General features: G+C 39.8%; 1 protein-coding gene across 1 annotated transcript in view; it reads left to right on the forward strand.

The window, feature by feature from the left end:
• ddx42 (DEAD (Asp-Glu-Ala-Asp) box helicase 42) overlaps window positions 1-18,294 on the forward strand; it is a 24,096-nt gene extending 5,802 nt beyond the window's left edge. The window contains exons 5-18 of the mRNA XM_061981324.1: window positions 1,782-1,818; window positions 2,115-2,267; window positions 3,552-3,656; window positions 3,734-3,853; window positions 3,928-4,104; window positions 5,679-5,807; window positions 5,893-5,992; window positions 6,057-6,104; window positions 6,177-6,274; window positions 8,812-9,088; window positions 11,623-11,849; window positions 12,440-12,550; window positions 12,678-12,785; window positions 17,254-18,294. Coding sequence (XP_061837308.1) covers window positions 1,782-1,818; window positions 2,115-2,267; window positions 3,552-3,656; window positions 3,734-3,853; window positions 3,928-4,104; window positions 5,679-5,807; window positions 5,893-5,992; window positions 6,057-6,104; window positions 6,177-6,274; window positions 8,812-9,088; window positions 11,623-11,849; window positions 12,440-12,550; window positions 12,678-12,785; window positions 17,254-17,760 — 2,197 coding nt within the window. The 3' untranslated portion in view covers window positions 17,761-18,294. The remainder of the gene's footprint in view (window positions 1-1,781; window positions 1,819-2,114; window positions 2,268-3,551; window positions 3,657-3,733; window positions 3,854-3,927; window positions 4,105-5,678; window positions 5,808-5,892; window positions 5,993-6,056; window positions 6,105-6,176; window positions 6,275-8,811; window positions 9,089-11,622; window positions 11,850-12,439; window positions 12,551-12,677; window positions 12,786-17,253) is intronic.
• Window positions 18,295-20,183: the final 1,889 nt, after the last annotated feature.

The following is a 20,183-nucleotide window of genomic DNA, read 5'->3' on the forward strand; positions in this document are numbered from 1 at the left end:
CCCCTTTTTTAAAAATAGTTTAATAATAGAAATTACTCTTATTGTTAATAATTCTCCCCAAAAATGTTTGGATATCTGACAAGGCATTTATTTGAGTTTTTGTGAGAATTATCAGTGCGCTCAGCAGCTAACACTGCATCGCCCTCTGTTTCTCTGCCGCCTACAGAACTTCTCCTTGGCTTACCTGTCAAAACCTCAAATGTTTCCCGGAAAATCCCGTTTTTGTCCTTCTTTCCTGTCGTCTTCCCGGTCCCATGTTGTTTGTTTTCACTACTGCAGAGATGGAGTCGCTCAACAAGCCTCCGTCTGCAATGCTCATTAAAAGAGTGCTGCGAATTTCATGTTCCGTGATTAAATCAAATAACGCGACATAGATGTATAGACATTAAGAGGACAAATCAAATCAAATCAACTTTATTTATAAACAAAGATATCCATCCATACATTTTCTACCGTTTTTCCCTTTCGGGGCGGGGGTGCTGGAGCCTATATCTTAAAAAGTTGGAGACTTGTTATATAAGTAAAGAAGAGCAGACAGAAGCTTACACATTCTCATTCTTTCTGTAACATCGCGGAATAAATTATGTCAGCCAGCTTGAAAAATCCCCCAACTATAAACTACGTAAAGGAGCCCAGAATTTTTTTTAATGTTCAAAATATTCCTCATTAGGAAACCTTAGAATGTATTAAATCCATAAACTGTTGTAAAATTGAGTAGATGGCGAGATATTGTGATGCTGAAAAATGCCATGTTTTTGCAAATTTTCCTAGGAGATTTCCCATATTTTGATGCTCCTCTTAGACACACGTAATAAAGGTAAAAGTCGCTGATGTTTTTTGTTGCTAAATTAACCATCAATCAATCAATGTTTAATTATATAGCCCTAAATCACAAGTGTCTCAAAGGGCTGCACAAGCCACAACGACATCCTCGGTACAGAGCCCACATAAGGGCAAGGAAAAACTCACCCCAGAGGGACGTCGATGTAATGACTATGAGAAACCTTGGAGAGGACCGCACTGTATATCCACAACATTAGCACAGCATAAACATTATGTCGTTACTGGTCCGACGTTTCCTAAAAAAATTATGACGAATATAATAATATTAAAACAACTTAAAGCCTAGTCCAGTTGTTTACTGCCGTATATTCTTCATGTTTAAGCAACTTTTATTGCAAATGAATATCTGCTCCAAATATCGGTTGTCGGCCTCCTTGACTACTAATACTTGACTTCTAATAATCGGTATCGGGCCAAAAAAACCATGCCGGTCGATCTCTACTTCACATCCCAACCCTTGAATATCAGCTCAGCACCATACACAATACTCCTATTGCTAAATATCATACTAAAAGACAATTGAGAGTAAAAATATGCAGAAATGGAGGAAGCCCATGTTAACAAACTGCTATAGGTTGAAAAACATTTTATTACCACCCATTTTCTTCTTGCCAAAGTCACAATTGGATGTGCAGTTTCCTTTATGTCAGCTAGCTAGTCCAAAAAGCTTTGCGTTTAAGTTGAAAAATGATTACAATAATTTCTTTCAAATTAAAAATAAAGTAATACGAGGGCATTATTAGCAAAGCATAAACGTAAACTTTCTTTGTCTCGGAACACGCAAGTTTTTCATTGGTTGTGGCCCTAATACTCCTTGGTGCGGTAGTTAGCGTACCACCAGGTAAGCACAGTGAGCGTGCTCAGACAAAGATGGGGGGGCTGTTTTGGGTGTATGAACGAGCCGCAGGGAAGTTTTTTTTCTCCGCTTTTCATTTCAGGGGTATTCGTGATGACATTGAAGAAGAAGATGAACAAGTGAGTGAGCCCTTCACAATATTTATTACAGCATTCAATCACATCGCTGGTCACAGTGATCCCCCTCAAAGCCCCTCCCCTCCCTGCTACATGATCATAGAAGCACTTTATCGGTTGTATTTGGATATTCACATTTTTTTTGCCGAGTTTGTTCTCAGAAGAAAACAAAGCATGTTATGTGTTGATGTAGCCATGACACAATCAGCAGTCTCACACAAACCATGTGTGTCATCGTCCTGATTATTGGCTGTGTTGAGCAGCTCTGTTCCTCACGCCAGATCTTGTGCTTTCTGCAGGAGGCATACTTTCGCTACATGGCCGAGAACCCCACAGCCGGCCTGACCCTCGAGGAGGAGGAGGAGAATGTGGACTACGACAGTGACGGCAACCCCATTGCTCCAACAACCAAGAAAATCATCATGCCCCTCCCTCCGATTGACCACTCAGAGGTATCAATCTTACCAAATGGTTAAAATACTTCTAAAAGTATTTCTATATTGCATACCAAGAGTGTTCAGCAATTTTTTTTAACATTTTGCGCAACAAAGATGCAAACACCAATCCAATGTAGGTCAATATCTGTCTGAACAAAACATCAACATGTTGGCTTTGTGTCATAGTCCCGGTCCGATATATGTAAAAAACAAGTAGAGATGTCCGATAATATCGGACTGACGATATTATCGGCCGATAAATGCTTTAAAATGTAATATCGGAAATTATCGGTATCGGTTACAAAAAGTAAAATGTATGACTTTTTAAAACGCCGCTGTACGGAGTGGTACACGGACGTAGGAAAAAGTACAGAGCACCAATAAACCTTAAAGGGACTGCCTTTGCGTGCCGGCCCAATCACATAATATCTACGGCTTTTGACACACACAAGTGAATGCCATGCATACGTGGTCAATAGCCGTATAGGTCACACTGAGGGTTGCCGTATAAACAACTTTAACACTGGTACAAATGTGCGCCACACTGTGAACCCACACCAAATAAGAATGACAAACACATTTCGGGAGAACATCCGCACCGTAACACAACATAAACACAACAGAACAAATACCCAGAACCCCTTGCAGCACTAACTCTTCCGGGACGCTACAATATACACCCCCCGCTGTACCTGTACCTGTACTATATATATATATATATATGTGTATATATATATATATATATATAATGTGTGTTTTTTTTTTTTTAAAGAACTAGAAAATGCGTGTGAAAGTGTGAATGCTGAATTGAAATGCTAACAGCTAGCACTCTGGCGAGATAGCGTCAAGTAACAAAAATATGTGCAAAATGAACTAATAAAGCTAGCATGCCAACAGTACTTTGCTAACAATAGCATGTTTACAGTCAACGTTAATTAAATACCAAAATATATGACACTGAGATATATATTCCTGCTAAATGAGCAAAAAATCTGGCATGCTAGTGATTGTGCCACAGGCTGTTAAAAATTAGCTATGGGCTGCACTTTGGACACACCATTGCTAGATATAAGCTAATTTATTTTATGGCAAACCAGTATATGATCAAATGTCAAGTCGTGACGCCATTTACTTTAAGGAGTTGTAAAAACATGCTACATTCAAACAGTCCCATTATTATGTGTTTACCTACAGTGTAATAGTAAAATGAAAGGGATTATTTCATCATGTACTTCCTAATTTTGTAAAAGTGACTAATTAATATGAATAAGTAAGATGTTTTCCCCACTTTTCTAATAGATTGATTACCCACCCTTTGAGAAAAACTTCTACAATGAGCACGAAGAGCTCAGCATTCTGACCGGAACTCAAGTGGTAGAATTACGACAAAAACTTAACTTGCGAGTAAGTATTAATTCTAATGTTTTGTCTCCGAAGACTCTGTAGAGAAATAATGCTCATGTCTTGTTTGCAATTTTCAGGTTTCTGGTGCAGCCCCCCCCAAACCCTGTACCAGCTTTGCTCACTTTAGCTTTGACGAGCAGCTAATGCATCAGATCCGCAAGTCTGAGTACACCCAGCCCACGCCAATTCAGTGCCAGGTATCGTGAACGCACTCGGGGGGTGAATCTTAAAGCTGAAATATTGTGTTTGATGCAAAGTGTCGTGGATTTAGGGTGTGCCCATCGCTATGTCGGGACGCGACATGATTGGCATTGCAAAAACCGGCAGTGGCAAAACTGCCGCTTTCATCTGGCCCATGCTGGTCCACATCATGGACCAGAAGGAGCTGGAGGCCGGGGAGGGGCCCATCGCAGTCATTGTGTGCCCCACCAGAGAGCTTTGCCAGCAGGTAAGCCACCTTGCTCTTCACACTTGATCCTCATAGAGGTCTTTTACAGAGGGGCTGGACAATTTATTGAATTTTAATCCAGATTTAAATTTTGGCTTCTCGCGATCATCAATCAATCCATCAAATATTATTTATATAGCCCTTAATCACAAATGTCTCAATGGCTGCACAAACCACAACAACATCCTCGGATCTGATCCCAAAAATATTATAATCGAAAAACCTTTAATTGGCCAACGTGCATGCAAATTCCTAAGCCTGTAACGGTGAAACAGATGAGGTGCGATAGTGTGAAAAATTAAAGGTTTGGGATGTCACCATAGTTGCTACTTTTTATTTGACACATTGCTAGTATGCCTAATCAATAATCACTAAACTCAACAACAAAAAGTAAGGCATTTGCGCGTTAACGTGACCGCGGACAGAATCACAGAATTGGCCAACAAAAGGGAATCTGCAGTTAAATGCAGAAAATTACAATGTGAGTGAAATGCTGTCATTATGAGGAAAAGGAACATTTGTTTGGGAAAATAATGGGGTCTGTATCGCTCATTCATCCCCGAAATTAATCTTCCTAAACAATGTGGAGATGGCCACTTGAAACAGCGACTAAACGAGGAAGATAAATTGATCAAGAACAATCCACACACCCACACATCTCGTCTGCTTGTGTTGTTGTCGACATCAATGACAGATCAATGTACATCAGGACAGCAGTTGCAACTTGAGAGGCTCACCCTTTCTTTTCTTTTCCTTTTTGTTTTAAAAACAGCCTGAATATGTCTTCTTACTTGTCAAACTCAGAACAACAGAAGACTTCCTTCCCGCCTTCATAATAACAGCAAAGTCAAAATTCAGTTTGACTGTGCGAACAAAATAAAGGTTTCAAAAATGTACCTTACACAAGCATAATCTTACACAGTTATTACGCTTTGACTTAAAATACTGGTTAGAATTGTTCAAACATGTATTGCGCCAATAAATGTGAGTATTTTTGTATTTAATTAACAAATATTAAAAAAAAATAATAATTACACAAAAAGGACACACTCTGATTCCTAAGCCTGTAAGCGTAAAATGTAAACATTCTTTTTTCATATTATTTAAATTTAATGTTGCTACTATTATTATTTTTTTTACTCGTTTATTTGCTGCTAATTTACATCCAGGTTTTCTTGTGAATTATTATTTTAAGTTTATTTCTGGTGGTAAAATAAATACAAATTTTTTGAAATTTGTGAGGATTTTTGCATTAATTTACAAACATTTATTAAAAAAAATGTCTGAAACAAAAAGGACACACCCTGTGGTGGTAAAATAAGTGTAAAAGGTAAAAAACTGAAAGGATATTAACGAAAAAAATTACTTTTTATTAGTGACTAATTTATATCAAGGTTTTCTTTTTATTAAAGTAAATGTTTGTGGTGAAATACTCATGTTTTCAAATGTGTGAATAATCCTGTTACTAATCATGATTTCAATAACAATCAAAATAATCGTGATGATTATTTTTGTCAAAATCGTCCAGCCCTACCAAAAAGCCAACCCTCAGTCATGATTTCCTGCTTCTCCAGATCCACGCGGAATGCAAACGTTTCGGCAAAGCCTACTCGCTGCGCTCGGTGGCCGTGTACGGAGGAGGCAGCATGTGGGAGCAGGCCAAGGCTCTGCAGGAAGGGGCAGAGATTGTGGTGTGCACGCCGGTAAGAAGAAAAGCCCCTTTTTGGTCTGTTTGAGCTCAAATCATTAATGAATACAAGATTTAATGACAATGTTTTTTTTGCACAGGGTCGTTTAATTGACCATGTGAAAAAGAAGGCCACATCCCTGCAGAGAGTGTCCTACCTGGTGTTTGACGAGGCTGACCGCATGTTTGACATGGGCTTCGGTAGGTTGCAAAAAAAAAAGCAGCTTTTGTGCACTTTTGTTGACATTTCTTGATCCACTTTTAGAGTATCAAGTTCGATCCATCGCCAGTCACGTGCGCCCAGACAGGCAGAGTGAGTGCTTTTCTTCTCACTATTCCATCACAATTAGTCAACATTCAAATTTTGACGTCATTCCCCTCGCAGCCCTTCTGTTCAGCGCCACTTTCCGAAAGAAGATTGAGAGGTTAGCCAGAGACATACTGATGGATCCTATCCGTGTGGTGCAGGGAGACATTGGAGAGGTATGTGCTATCATAGGCCATCTGCCATGGTATTATTAACCACAACGCTAACTAGGGCTGGAACGCGTCACAGAATCCACGGTTCGATTCTAGTCGCAGTTTTCAGGTCCGGTGTACATTGTTCTGTTTATAAATCATTTTTACGATAATTATTATTTATCAATTGTGGTTATTTACAAAATAATCTTGTAAAATAAAACTTAAAAATGGCTCCTAAAGACCCTTGAATTAGTGTAGGCAAAGAATGTAACTGTAAAGTCTTCATAAGCACTTTATATATCATCAACATAAAGTGAAGCACAACATTTATCCACACTAGAGTTTTCTTTCTTTAAATCAAAATAAAAATGTCCGTTAATTAAATGCAAAAATCCCTAAATTTATTAGTGCATGGAACAATTTTGACCAGTACAGTGCAACGTTGATTTCCAAACTTAATCCGTTTTTGAACAGGGTTTGTAAATTGAAACGTTTGTATAGTGAAGCAAATTTCTCTACAAGAAACAATGTAAATATGAATAATTGGTTCCAGCTTCAGCAAAATTCCATATTTCAGTGAAGGTTTGTACACTTTGAACACAATATAACGTGCTATACAGTACTGTATATCAAACAAACATAACAAGGAGGTGTTGGATCAACAAGTTTAATTAACAATCAACTTCATTAACAAGCCAAAACAACAACTACAAGCTCAACTATCCTGTATGCGCTGCTCTGCCAACACATGCACACACAGAAGTCCCTTTGGTGCCCTCACAAACTATCTGAAATCACAAAAATCCTTTAATGTAACAACCATATTGCCACAATAATAATCATGTAAAAAAAGGAAAATCCACTTTACATCGTCATCTGCAAAATAACAGCTGAAGAAAGGAAAGGATTGAGCCGACAGATAGGGAGGTCGTGTGTGTGCATGAGCGCACGCTCTTGGAAGAGATGCTGCTGAACAAGAGGTAGTGTCTTCTCCTCCACTTTGGCATCTATTTTTTTTTGGAAAAGTCCAATCTCATCCAGTGACGTGCTAGCACGTCTGAGGCAGTGCCTCACCTTGCCACCAGGTGGCGTAACCATGAAATGTTCAGAAACAAAGTAATAAAATAAAATAAGTCTGAATATTTTTCTTTTGGTCTATGCTTTCTATGTGATTTTGGTGTGGTTCCTGTATATTTTGATAATTTTCATGGTCAAAATGGCGGAAATTCCTGTGTTTCCTAATGAATATAACAAGGCAGACAAGAAGTAAGGCAGCCACAGGGAGTGCCGTCTTTCACACAGCCAAAGTGTATTGAGCGTGTGCGTGCGAGTGCCACGGGGAAAAGGCAGGCCATGAGGCAGCAAGTACCTCTGCCTCAAAGTAGGGAGCGATATATTGTCAACTTGCAGTTCAATGCCTCAGCAGTACTCTGACTCACCACACTGGGAGAGGCTAGCAGACACGTGTCTCTCCAGCGGAAGCCAGACTTTTTTTTAAATGTTTTAATTTTAACTGTATTTATAACAAACATGGCATTTTTATTACAGCAAAACGGTGTTTATTGGTGGTTTTTGTCAAATGCAAAAATATTGTTTTATTGCTTGGAATGAAATTGAATTAAATGAATGTGTCTGCCAATATGTAGGATTATATACTGTATCCAAGATGAAATACTTCTCTTAACTGGACTTTAAGACAAAATTAATACAAAGAACAAAGTACGTTTTCATGGAGGATAGCTATTGCTGCTTCAGATACAAATACAGAAAGGTAAGATACACTCACATTACTTGATTTATTTTGTTAAAAGCAAATGGCACCAAAAAGTATTTTAAACAACTTTATCAAATACTTTTTGGACCCATTTATCATATCACAATATCATTATGATAACGTTTTTATGAAAGCGAATAACTCTTTTTTTTTTTTCCCTGTTACTCTAATGTGCAACTTAAATCAACAATGATTAGAGATGCAAATATGAAATTAATTTTAAAAAAAACTCCCAAAGTATATATGCCTCACCGAGTGTTTAGTTCACCGTTCGTCACTGATCTCATCACAATTAAAAAAAATGATGTGGTACGAAGCCCGCTTCGTCAATATCTTCAATACGAGCAAGCACAAAATGGTTGCCATCGGGACACTGAATGAATGAAGCATTTTCCTACACAGGGGCACATTTGTGCTTGATCTAATAATTCATAAACCGAAAAGTTGGCAAAAAGAGGGGTTCATATATCGAGATTCAGCTGTAATTCAAGTCAAAATATACAATAATAGTTTTGATACATAAATTACATGATTCCGTCCACGCCATTAAAGTGAAAATTCTATTTTTTTTTTTGTAAACTTACATCCGTAACACCAATTTTTCTTTGCAATCTTCCTCAAGAGATTTGCCACAAGGTTGTAGTTTGCACTTTTAATAACATTTCTAACAAATCCTCTCTCTGTTGTACCAAAACAACATAAAACTATGCATGTTATGCTTTTAGGTTCAACCGTATAAAGTGATTAACCATGCTGCCTATTTTTAACATCTGTGTGTGGACAGGCCAATGAGGACGTGACGCAGGTGGTGGAGATGCTGCTCAGCCCCAAAGATAAATGGGGCTGGCTGACTCGCCACCTGGTGGAGTTCACCTCTGCCGGCTCGGTCCTCATCTTTGTCACCAAGAAGGCCAACTCCGATGAGCTGGCCACCAACCTCACGCAGGAGGGCTACAGCCTGGGCCTCCTGCACGGAGACATGGACCAAAGCGAGAGGAACAAGGTCATCAGCGACTTCAAGAAGAAGAATCTGCCCGTCCTGGTGGCCACCGATGTTGCCGGTGAGTTCAGATCCGATCGTATTACCGCCACCTGCAGAGCTGGAGTGGCTCGGTATCATCCAGCACAGGGGGTCCAAAGTGTGGCCTGGTAGCACGCGGCACATTCTAAAAAAAAGTTGCAATGTTTACTTTGATAACACAAAACTGCCATCTAGGCTGTTTTTGTTCTTCATAGCTATCATTGCTCAAAAAATAATAATGAATCAAAATCAATGTTGTTATTAATTATTGACCTATTCAAGGATCCAATTACTTCACATAAAAAAATTCCACTTTGAATATATGTTTGGGAAAATATGGAATTTTTTGCCATGTAAAAAAAATTATTTTATTTGACAAAAAAGACATAAAACAAACAAGAAAAAAAATAATACAAATTTATAACCGACGGAGAGATCTGAAGTTAATCTAGGGACTTAAGTGTTGATAGTTAAAAAATAATGTATGACATATTTGTAACACTTTTATGATTGGGGCCCTTTTAAAACCCTGAGAATTTTAGTGGGATTGTTTTTTTTAACTGTCATTTCTCATAAATAGTAATGAATTAAAATAAATAGTGTGATGAATTATTGACCTATTTAAGGCTCCAATTACAAACCCTGTTTCCATATGAGTTGGGAAATTGTGTTAGATGTAAATATACAATACAATGATTTGCAAATCCTTTTCAACCCATATTCAATTGAATGCACTACAAAGACAAGATATTTGATGTTCAAACTCAGAAACTTTATTTTATTTTTGCAAATAATAATTAACTTAGAATTTCGTGGCTGCAACACGTGCCAAAGTAGTTGGGAAAGGGCATGTTCACCACTGTTACATGGTCTTTCCTTTTAACAACACTCAGTAAACATTTGGGAACTGAGGAGACACATTTTTTAAGCTTCTCAGGTGGAATTATTTCCCGTTCCTGCTTGATGTACAGCTTAAGTTGTTCAACAGTCCGGGGGTCTCCGTTGTGGTATTTTAGGCTTCATAATGCGCCACACATTTTCAATGGGAGACAGGTCTGGACTACAGGCAGGCCAGTCTAGTATCCGCACTCTTTTACTATGAAGCACGTTGATGTAACACGTGGCTTGGCATTGTCTTGCTGAAATAAGCAGGGGCGTCCATGGTAACGTTGCTTGGATGGCAACATATGTTGCTCCAAAACCTGTATGTACCTTTCAGCATTAATGGCGCCTTCACAGATGTGTAAGTTACCCATGTCTTGGGCACTAATACACCCCCATACCATCACAGATGCTGGCTTTTCAACTTTGCCCCTATAACAATCCGGATGGTTCTTTTTCTCTTTGGTCCGGAGGACACGACGTCCACAGTTTCCAAAAACAATTTGAAATGTGGACTCGTCAAGACCACAGAACACTTATCCACTTTGTATCAGTCCATCTTAGATGAGCTCAGGCCCAACGAAGCCGACGGCGTTTCTGGGTGTTGTTGATAAACGGTTTTCGCCTTGCATAGGAGAGTTTTAACTTGCACTTACAGATGTAGCGACCAACTGTAGTTACTGACAGTGGGTTTCTGAAGTGTTCCTGAGCCCATGTGGTGATATCCTTTACACACTGATGTCGCTTGTTGATGCAGTACACCCTGAGGGATCGAAGGTCACGGGCTTAGCTGCTTACGTGCAGTGATTTCTCCAGATTCTCTGAACCCTTTGATGATATTACGGAACGTAGATGGTGAAATCCCTAAATTCCTTGCAATAGCTGGTTGAGAAAGGTTTTTCTTAAAATGTTCAACAATTTGCTCACGCATTTGTTGACAAAGTGGTGACCCTCGCCCCATCCTTGTTTGTGAATGACTGAGCATTTCATGGAATCTACTTTTATACCCAATCATGGCACCCACCTGTTCCCAATTTGCCTGTTCACCTGTGGGATGTTCCAAATAAGTGTTTGATGAGCGTTCCTCAACTTTATCAGTATTTATTGCCATCTTTCCCAACTTCTTTGTCACGTGTTGCTGGCATCAAATTCTAAAGTTAATGATTATTTGCAAAAAAAAAATGTTTATCAGTTTGAACATCAAATATGTTGTCTTTGTAGCATATTCAAGTGAATATGGGTTGAAAATGATTTGCAAATCATTGTATTCCGTTTATATTTACATCTAACACAATTTCCAACTCATATGGAAACGGGGTTTGTACTTTACATCAAATGTTCCACTTTGAACATTTTTGGGGTGAAAATGTTGCATATTTTGTGTTTGCCATAAAAAACAGGGTTTTGATAAAAAAAACTTTGTATAGACCTGAAGTTGATCTACATACAGACTTAAGCGTTGAGTTTAAAAATATATATATATATATATATATATTTTCATGACTGACACCCTTCGGGTCCCCGGGACCAAACTATAGGTTAAAAAAACTATATTGTATTGGTTTTAAAAATGGCCCCCGCATGCTTGGATTTTTCAGTGTGCGGCCCTCAGTGGAAAAAAGTTTGGACACCCCTGATCTAGCATGTCATGGTTCTCCAATCAAATCAGTCACTTCATGATTTCCCTCCCAGCTCGTGGTCTGGACATCCCGTCCATCCGCACAGTGGTCAACTATGACGTGGCGCGAGACATCGACACACACACGCACAGGATTGGTCGAACAGGTCGTGCAGGCGAGAAAGGCGTGGCCTATACCCTTCTTACCAGCAAGGATACCGCGTTCGCCGGGGACCTTGTGCGGAACCTGGAGGGGGCCAATCAGAGCGTCTCCAAAGAGCTGATGGACTTAGCCTTGCAGGTTAGTTAGATGAATATTTATCACCTTTAAGCAAAATAGAACGCTTTAGAATTGGCCTTTGTTCTGCCTTTAGAGATACACACATGATGAGCTCACCCTGTTTCGTTATCTATGCACAGACATGTATTATTTTCTCTCGTTTAATGGTGTCATGAAGTACCAGCCTGAAAGGAGATTGGAGGAGACCGGGTGTTTGCTCGGCACACACGTCAAGTTAACTTTCAGTTTCGATACTCGTCAATGCCATGTAAACCAAGGTGGACAAAAGCATGAGCGACGGGCAACCATTTTAGAGATAGCTCCGACCAAAAAAAAGAACATTTGCGTTTGTTTAATTGTATTTCCGGAGTGTCAAAAATCCCATAAACACATTTGTAAAAAAAAAAAAAAAAAAAGATAGTTCCGACCAAATAGATCAAAACTATCTTTCAGTAATTGAGGCCTGCACGATTCTAGCAGCTTGTCAAGTCAATTGTTTAAAATGTAGAAATAATTCATCATGTTTGTGTAAATCAAGATTCATTTTATGTGTTTTATTTTCTGCAGAACTAGTAAATGTAAATCATTTGACATGTTGCGCTTATTTCTAGAATCCTTGGTTCAGGAAATCCAGATTTAAAGGTGGCCAAGGAAAGAGACTGAACATCGGCGGAGGAGGTCTTGGTTATAAAGAGAGACCAGGATTAGGTTCTGACAGTTCTGTGAGTAGCAAAAGATTTTTCTTAACTTCTCGCTGACTTTGAGGGACATTCCAGTGCAGGTTTACCTTTTCAGCGTTGCGTTTTTTTCTGGCATGCAACATAAATAGGATTGTGTTGTCGCTTCCAGGTTCGCAGCAGCAGTGTGTTGTCTTCCATGAGCAGCTACGAAGGCTTCTCTAAACCAGGCTCTGGAGCCATGGGAGACCGCGTATCTGCAATGAGACAAGCCTTCCAGGTAAACCTCCACTAGATTTATACAAACTAAGGTTGTCAAAAGTATCAATACTTCGATACCAGCACGCAAAAAAGATCTGCTTTTTTCGGTGTCGTCAGTTAATACTGGACAACACTTATTCCTCGGCAAGCCACGTCAGTTCTCCGCACCTGAGCACTGAGTCAGTGCCGAAGAAGAACGCCGGCTGTCTTAAAAAAAATTATCCAGTGTTTCCATATATTTATTTAGTCGTGAAAGTCTGTGATATATGCAGATATGGCGCTGTCACTTCACCCTCGCTCATAAACAAATGCTAATAGAAATGTGTGTGTAGTAGAGATGCGCGGTTTGCGGACACAACCGCGGAGTCCGCGGATTATCCGCGGATCGGGCGGATGAAATTAAAAAAAATAAGATTTTATCCGCTCGCGGGTCGGGTCGGGCGGATTAATTAGATTTTTATTTTTATTTATTTTTTGATTTTATTTTTTGCGGGTGGCAGTTAAACCAATTCGGAAATATATATACATAGTTAAATGTTGTTACCCACATACGAAAAACGAGCAGGCACCTGCAGCATATGCCACAACAGAAGAAAAAAAAAGAAAAGAGATGGACACTTTTACGGAGCCCGAGAGGGCCCCACCGGGAGCCGTAGCTGAGGCGATCCGCGAGAAGGGCCCGACGCACGTCCAGGGTCACTACCGCGCCCACCGCACCGACACCCCGCCTCGTACGCTTTCGCCGCGGCCGGCGTCACGCGCAGCAGGTAAGCAGCTTACCTGCCCGCCACCCCCGTGGCCGGGGGCTCGTAACATGGGTCACTCCGCGCGCTCCGCTTCAATTTGTTAATTGAAAGTATAAATAGTATAAACACTTTTAACAGTATGTCGTGCTGTGAAATACAGCCGACACGCGCACCAAACACGAAGCAAGGCCATGGTGCAAGAGAACAAAGGACTTCTTTCATTTAAGGTTTGTGATAAACCATCAAACTCATTCGTTAAAAGGACTCTATAGTAATATAAAGCGAATTTTTCTGGACAGTATCATGCAAGAAAAGTTTATTTTTGGGATCGCGATCACCGCGTAATGATTTTTAAAGGTTGCATTACATTATTAACTGTCCCATGTGATCAGCCAGTGCGATTGGAAGTCCATGCTCAATTATTGCCTCCGTAAATAAAACTTCGGCATTTATCACATCCAAAGAATCTGTTTGGGCGACGAAAAACGTTGAAAGTTTTCCACTTGTATCGCTAGCAACGGCATTAGACTTGTGTTTTTTTGTCCCAACGTGGTCTTTTACATCGCTAATTCCTCCGTGTCCGATCGAAAAATCTTGTCTGCACAAGGTGCAATTCGTGTAGTTTTCACCCTTTTTTAAAAAATTTTATTAATATTAGATATATAACAACGGGCGGATGGCGGGCGGGTGCAGTTCTGATCAAACGTTACATCGGGTGGATGGCGGATGGTTGACGACTTTCTGACGCGGTTGCGGATGAAATAAATTGCCTATCCGCGCATCTCTAGTGTGTAGCATAACTGTAGGTGTCGTGTAACTCCACTTCACAACACACCTCATACTAGGGGTGTCAAAAAAAAAGATTTTTAGATTAATCACCATTCTTAATTGTAACGATTCTAAAGCGATTCCAAAAAAATCCAAAATCGATTTTTATTTTTTTATTTTTTAAGGATTTTTTTCCCCCTAATCTGTCCTGTCCAGCCACTCAGGCAAATCATATTGTTGCTGTAGATGCCTTTACAAGCTGTACAGATTTACTTTAGAAAAGAAAAGTGTTGGATAGTTATTTTGTTGCCTTATTTGACTTTATTAAATGTTTGGGTAGAATTTTATGAAACAAACATTCTTTTAAGTAATATAGAAATGAATCAGAGCTGTTTATCTATTTTATGGAGGAATGTGGGTAATCATAGAACTGGCATCCAATGTTGTTAAAAAAAGTTTTGATTTTAAATTGAGAAACGTTTTGAATCGAGAATTGATTCTGAATTGACTCATTACCCCCAAGAATCGAATCAAATCGAATTGTGTAATGTCCAAAGATTCACAGTCCTACCTCATACGTGCCTGCTTTGCCAGAGAATAAGACGTAGCAGAAATTATCCACTTTGTAGCTATATTTAGCGACTAGAGGTACATTTTGAAAGGGAAAATTAGGTGTATGTTGCATCATGCGTTTGTTCATGAAATACAAACACTTTGTAAGGTCCAACAAAAAACAAAACAAAAGTTGCAGCACTACATATCGTTTCAACCTTCATGAAATATTTTCAAACCTTTTGGGATGATACATGGACTTACAACTAGTTGAATGACACCTCTGTCATGGCCTGAGGGGTCTGTATCGCTTTTACTGGCACTAAGCGACTTTGAAGAGGGTAGCAGGAACCCTGCGGCATATGTCACTCCCCCTTTCCCCATTCGTTAAAAAGACGGAAGTCGATGCAAACACCTAAATGCAATTACTGCTATCATGGTTGAAACTCCAAAACAACCAAAGAAACAAAAAAGTTTTGTCTGAGGAGACAAAAAAAATACAAACCTAGCTTACCCAGATAAAAGGACAGTCAGGATCAACATTGGCCCAGCTTTCATTTGCTGGCGTGAGCTCAAAGACAAGGGATTTCAGACCAATGTTGCCTCGGCTGTTTCTGCTAAGCTAGTAAGTACCTTTCGATGCTCAAATCAAAATGATAATGCTAATGTTAGTTATCGGAAATTTGCGTGGTCGCAATAAATAGCCACCAGCTTGATGCTTCCTTCAAAAAACAAATTTCCCGCCGGTGTTTCTTTGCTTCGCACCTGCATCCGCCCCGATACATTCTTGGTAGTAGCGTCGTGTTTGTAGCGCAATCCAAGATCATTTCTTGACAGTGTCTGCTATTTAACATCAGCATAGCCATTAGAGACTTAATATTTGTGCCAATATTACGGCTGACATTAATCAATCAATCAATCAAAGTTTATTTATATAGCCCTAAATCACGAGTGTCTCAAAGGGCTGCACAAGCCACAACTACATCCTCGGCTCAGATCCCACATCAGGGCAAGAAAAAACTCAACCCAATCGGATACAATGAGAAACCTTGTAGGGGTACGCAGATGTGGGGACCCCCCCCCTGGGCAACTGGTGCAATGGATGTGGAGTGGATCTAGTTTAATAGTGTGAGAGTCCAGTCCATAGTGGGGCATCATGTCAGTATGACGCTATATGCGCTAGTCATCATGAGAAATGTTGTCTTCTTCTGGCAAAACACTACCGCTTTGGTCCACTGGCGCCGCCAAAATCAACCAAAACGAAAAGATTTTAAGTGGGGCTTTAATATCATACTGGCAAATGAGACTCAGAAATGTGATAGATAAGCAAGATTTATGCTAATTTATGATAATTAAGTCATTTTTAAATGTTGCAATGAAAATAAGATTTTATCATCAAAAATAATATTTATTAACACACACAAAAGTACAGGAAATTGGTATCGGTATCAATTCCCAAGGGCCGGGAATTGGTACCAGTTCTAATGTGAATGGTACCTATCCCTAGTTTTGAGTAAGTATCGAGAGTCGTTGAAATTGAATGGTGTCGACTAATGAAATTCTGGTATTGACAACCATGCTTCAAACACGTCTTCATTGTTACTTATTCTGGGTAGGGTTGGGCGATACAACGAGTTTGTAAGACATCGATGCATTTTTAAACAAGATATGAATTAAGAAAATATCAATATTATTTATTTCACGTTAAAATTACCAAACGCCGCTTATTTGTTGTGTTCCTTGTTCTCCCCCGCTCCCCCTCCATGAGCTAGTAAACCCCTCCCCTTCCTCCTTCCAAGACGTGCTTGCACGTATAAGAACATCCATAATTGGTTGGTTGTTTACTTTGAGGAGTCACGATTGGTTAGGGACAGGCCAATCAGAGGCAAGATAGGGCGGGTCATCGAGTCAGGAAGGGAAATCACAAAGTGCCTGCCTGCAAATGTATTTTTTTTTTTATCTGAGTTTGATACGTTTTGTATTATTTGCACAGCTATGTTATTTATTTGACGTAGAAATAATATTTTTCTATTTTATTTATGTTATGTAATGAGGCGGCGACTTGTCCAGGGTGTACACCGCCTTCCGCCCGATTGTAGCTGAGATAGGCTCCAGCGCCCCCCGCGACCCCGAAGGGAATAAGCGGTAGAAAATGGATGGAATTCTGTACTACTTAAACAGTTTATTTTCTGTGCTGTTAATACCCATCTTGACTAACTGGGTTAATAAAAGTGTTTACAGTACAGTTGTCATTCACTTCAATTTCACTGAATATCGCTCAAAAATTTATATCTTTATATGAATACTTTCACCGAAAAATATATTGAGATATATATCGAATATCGAGTTGAAGTAAAAATACATCGAGATATACTTTTTCGTCCATATCATTCAGCCCTAATTCTGGATCCTTCTTTTCAGGCTCAGTACAAGAGTCACTTTGTGGCGGCGTCCGGCAACCCTCCAAAGCTCAGCACCAAGTCCAGCAGCTCCTCCGGCTGGACCAGCGCCGGCAGCCTGAGCTCCGTGCCCACAGAATCCGCCAACGGCTCGGAGAGGGCCAAAGCCTCCACCTTCGCCATGCCGGGCTTCACCAGCGCCGGCTCTCTGAGCTCGGTGCCCGCCATTCAGAGCAGTTATCCTCCTCCCGCCACGTCCTCGCCGAGGGACAGCTCGCGGGACAAAGCCGGCGACAGTCACCATCATCGCCACAGCGACAGAGACAGGAGCGATCGCCATGACAGCGAGAAAGACCGGGATCGCGAGCGCGAACGCGATCGCCACAGCAGTAGCCGCCACGGCGACAGTCGCAACGGGGAAGAAGGCCGGCGGGACCGAGAGGACAGAAAGAGTGAGAGGAACAGAGGAGATGATAGCTTTGCTGTCCCTGAGCCACCAAAACGTCGAAAGAGCAGGTGGGACAACTAAGCGGCACAGTCAGGAAACGGTGTGTAGTCGACTTGTTTGTGTAAAACAGCGAGCTTGAGCATATCCGACACAAGATGGAGATGTGGACACTTGATAAACGACAGCGTTCATCAAAGGCAGAGAGTCAAACTAGGCACAACTGTACATATCCCATCCAAACTGTTATTGTCGGTCTGTAGCACCAAGCAATACGACTGAAATTCATTCATTTGTCGGCTGTCAGCTCAGGTTGGTTGTGTTGTCCAGCTCCTGACCTGCTTCCCTGCTTGCAAACTACACTTATTCGATGTTTGTGTTTGTTTTCATCTCATTGTAAAACAAAGCTAACACCACAGTTTCTTTTCTTAGTAAAATAAAGCTGTCATTTCTACTCAACGCTAACAGATATCAAACACGGCTGTTCTCGTACTTGAGTCTTAGTGAAGTGCCTTCCCCTGGCATTAGTTTGTGCTTTTCACAATTGTTTTTGTAAAGGGGATTGAAAGATTCATTCAGACAAATTATGGTTTGATCAATAAAGACTCCTGAAGTCTACCCCTGTACTTTTTTACGACTTTCAGTATATACCTGCACAACACATCTGCTTTTAGCTGCTGATGATTGCTTGATTTTTAATCTCCACAAATAAACAAGCAGACTTTGTGGCATAAGAAAAGCTTTGCTTGTCAAATTGTGATTCCATCCATCCATCCATTTTCTACCGCTTGTCCCTTACAGGAGTTCTGGAGCCTATCTCAGCTGCTTACTTTACAATAATAGGGTTTCAGTTTACTCAACCATTTTTACATCGGATAGTAGCAACGGATGTTTATATTAGGAAATGATGCTACCGGACAAGTTAGTTCTCTAAATGTACGGTACCCATTTTTGCCTCATAGCGTACAGATAAGGCAAGTTTATTTCTACAGCAAATTAGTACATGAGGCAATTCAAAGTGCTTCACAGAAAATTACAAAAAGGCAAAAATGTAATATTCATATTTTAAAGTATATTCATAAAAACATTTTTTAAATAAATAAATAAAACCAATGGAATTATTAATCATAAAATAAAATACAATCATGATTCAAATTAAAATCATAAAATGAAATAATTCAAAATAATTAAAATCATAAAATATAATTATTTTAAAAATAATAAAATAAAATCATAAAAATAATCTTATGAAAATCATACAATTATACAAGCATAAAAATAATTATTCAAATTAGAATCATAACCTATTTCTAATTAAAATCAATCATAATTCAAATTAAATTCATAAAAATAATATTCATAAACAATCATAATTCAAATTAAAGTCATAAAATGAAATAAAAAAAATCTGTTAAAATTAAAGTTGCGACCCCTTGCACCTCGGGGTTTCTGCACGGCGGTGAGCACGCATGCGCTCTTTCCGGATGCCCTGACACACCATCAACAATTTCCATCCATCCATCCATTTTCTACCGCTTGTCCCTTTTTTGGGGTGGCGGGGGGTGTTATAAATAAATAAATGATAAATGGGTTGTACTTGTATAGCGCTTTTCTACCTTCAAGGTACTCAAAGCGCTTTGACACTACTTCCACATTTACCCATTCACACACACATTCACACACTGATGGAGGGAGCTGCCATGCAAGGCGCTACCAGCACCCATCAGGAGCAAGGGTGAAGTGTCTTGCTCAGGACACAACGGACATGACGAGGTTGGTACTAGGTGGGGATTGAACCAGGGACCCTCGGGTCGCGCACGGCCACTCTTCCACTGCGCCACGCCGTCCCGTGTTGGAGTCTATCTCAGCTGCATTCGGGCGGAAGGCGTTTTACACCCTGGACAAGTTGCCACCTCATCACAGGGCCAACACAGATAGACGACATTCACACACTAGGGCCAATTTAGTGTTGCCAATCAACCTATCCCCAGGTGCATGTCTTTGGAGGTGGGAGGAAGCCGGAGTATCCGTGGGGAACCCACGCAGTCACGGGGAGAACATGCAAACTCCACACAGAAAGACCCCGGGCCCGGGATTGAACTCAGGAATACTCAGGACCTTCGTATTGTGAGGCACATGCACTAACCCCTGTCCACCGTGCTGCCCATCAACAATTACATGAATGTTATATGCTATAAAATATATAATCCAATCCACTTTATTTATATATCATATTTAAACAACAAAAATGTTTCCAAAGTGCTGCACAACAATATTAAAAACAATATTCAAATATTATCCTTAGCTCCACCAATGACTGAATCAAAACAAAAAATAAATAAATAAATATAAAACCAATATAAAAATAAATATGATGATGATATATAATACTATATCAGCATGCTAATAGTTAACATGTATCAAGTACCTGTGCTATGAAAAAAATATTACTATACGTTTTTATATTATACAGGACAATAGTTGACTCCCTAATGCATGGGTGTCAA

The sequence above is a fragment of the Nerophis lumbriciformis genome, linkage group LG24 (genome assembly GCF_033978685.3).
Source record: "Nerophis lumbriciformis linkage group LG24, RoL_Nlum_v2.1, whole genome shotgun sequence".
Taxonomy (NCBI): domain Eukaryota; kingdom Metazoa; phylum Chordata; class Actinopteri; order Syngnathiformes; family Syngnathidae; genus Nerophis; species Nerophis lumbriciformis.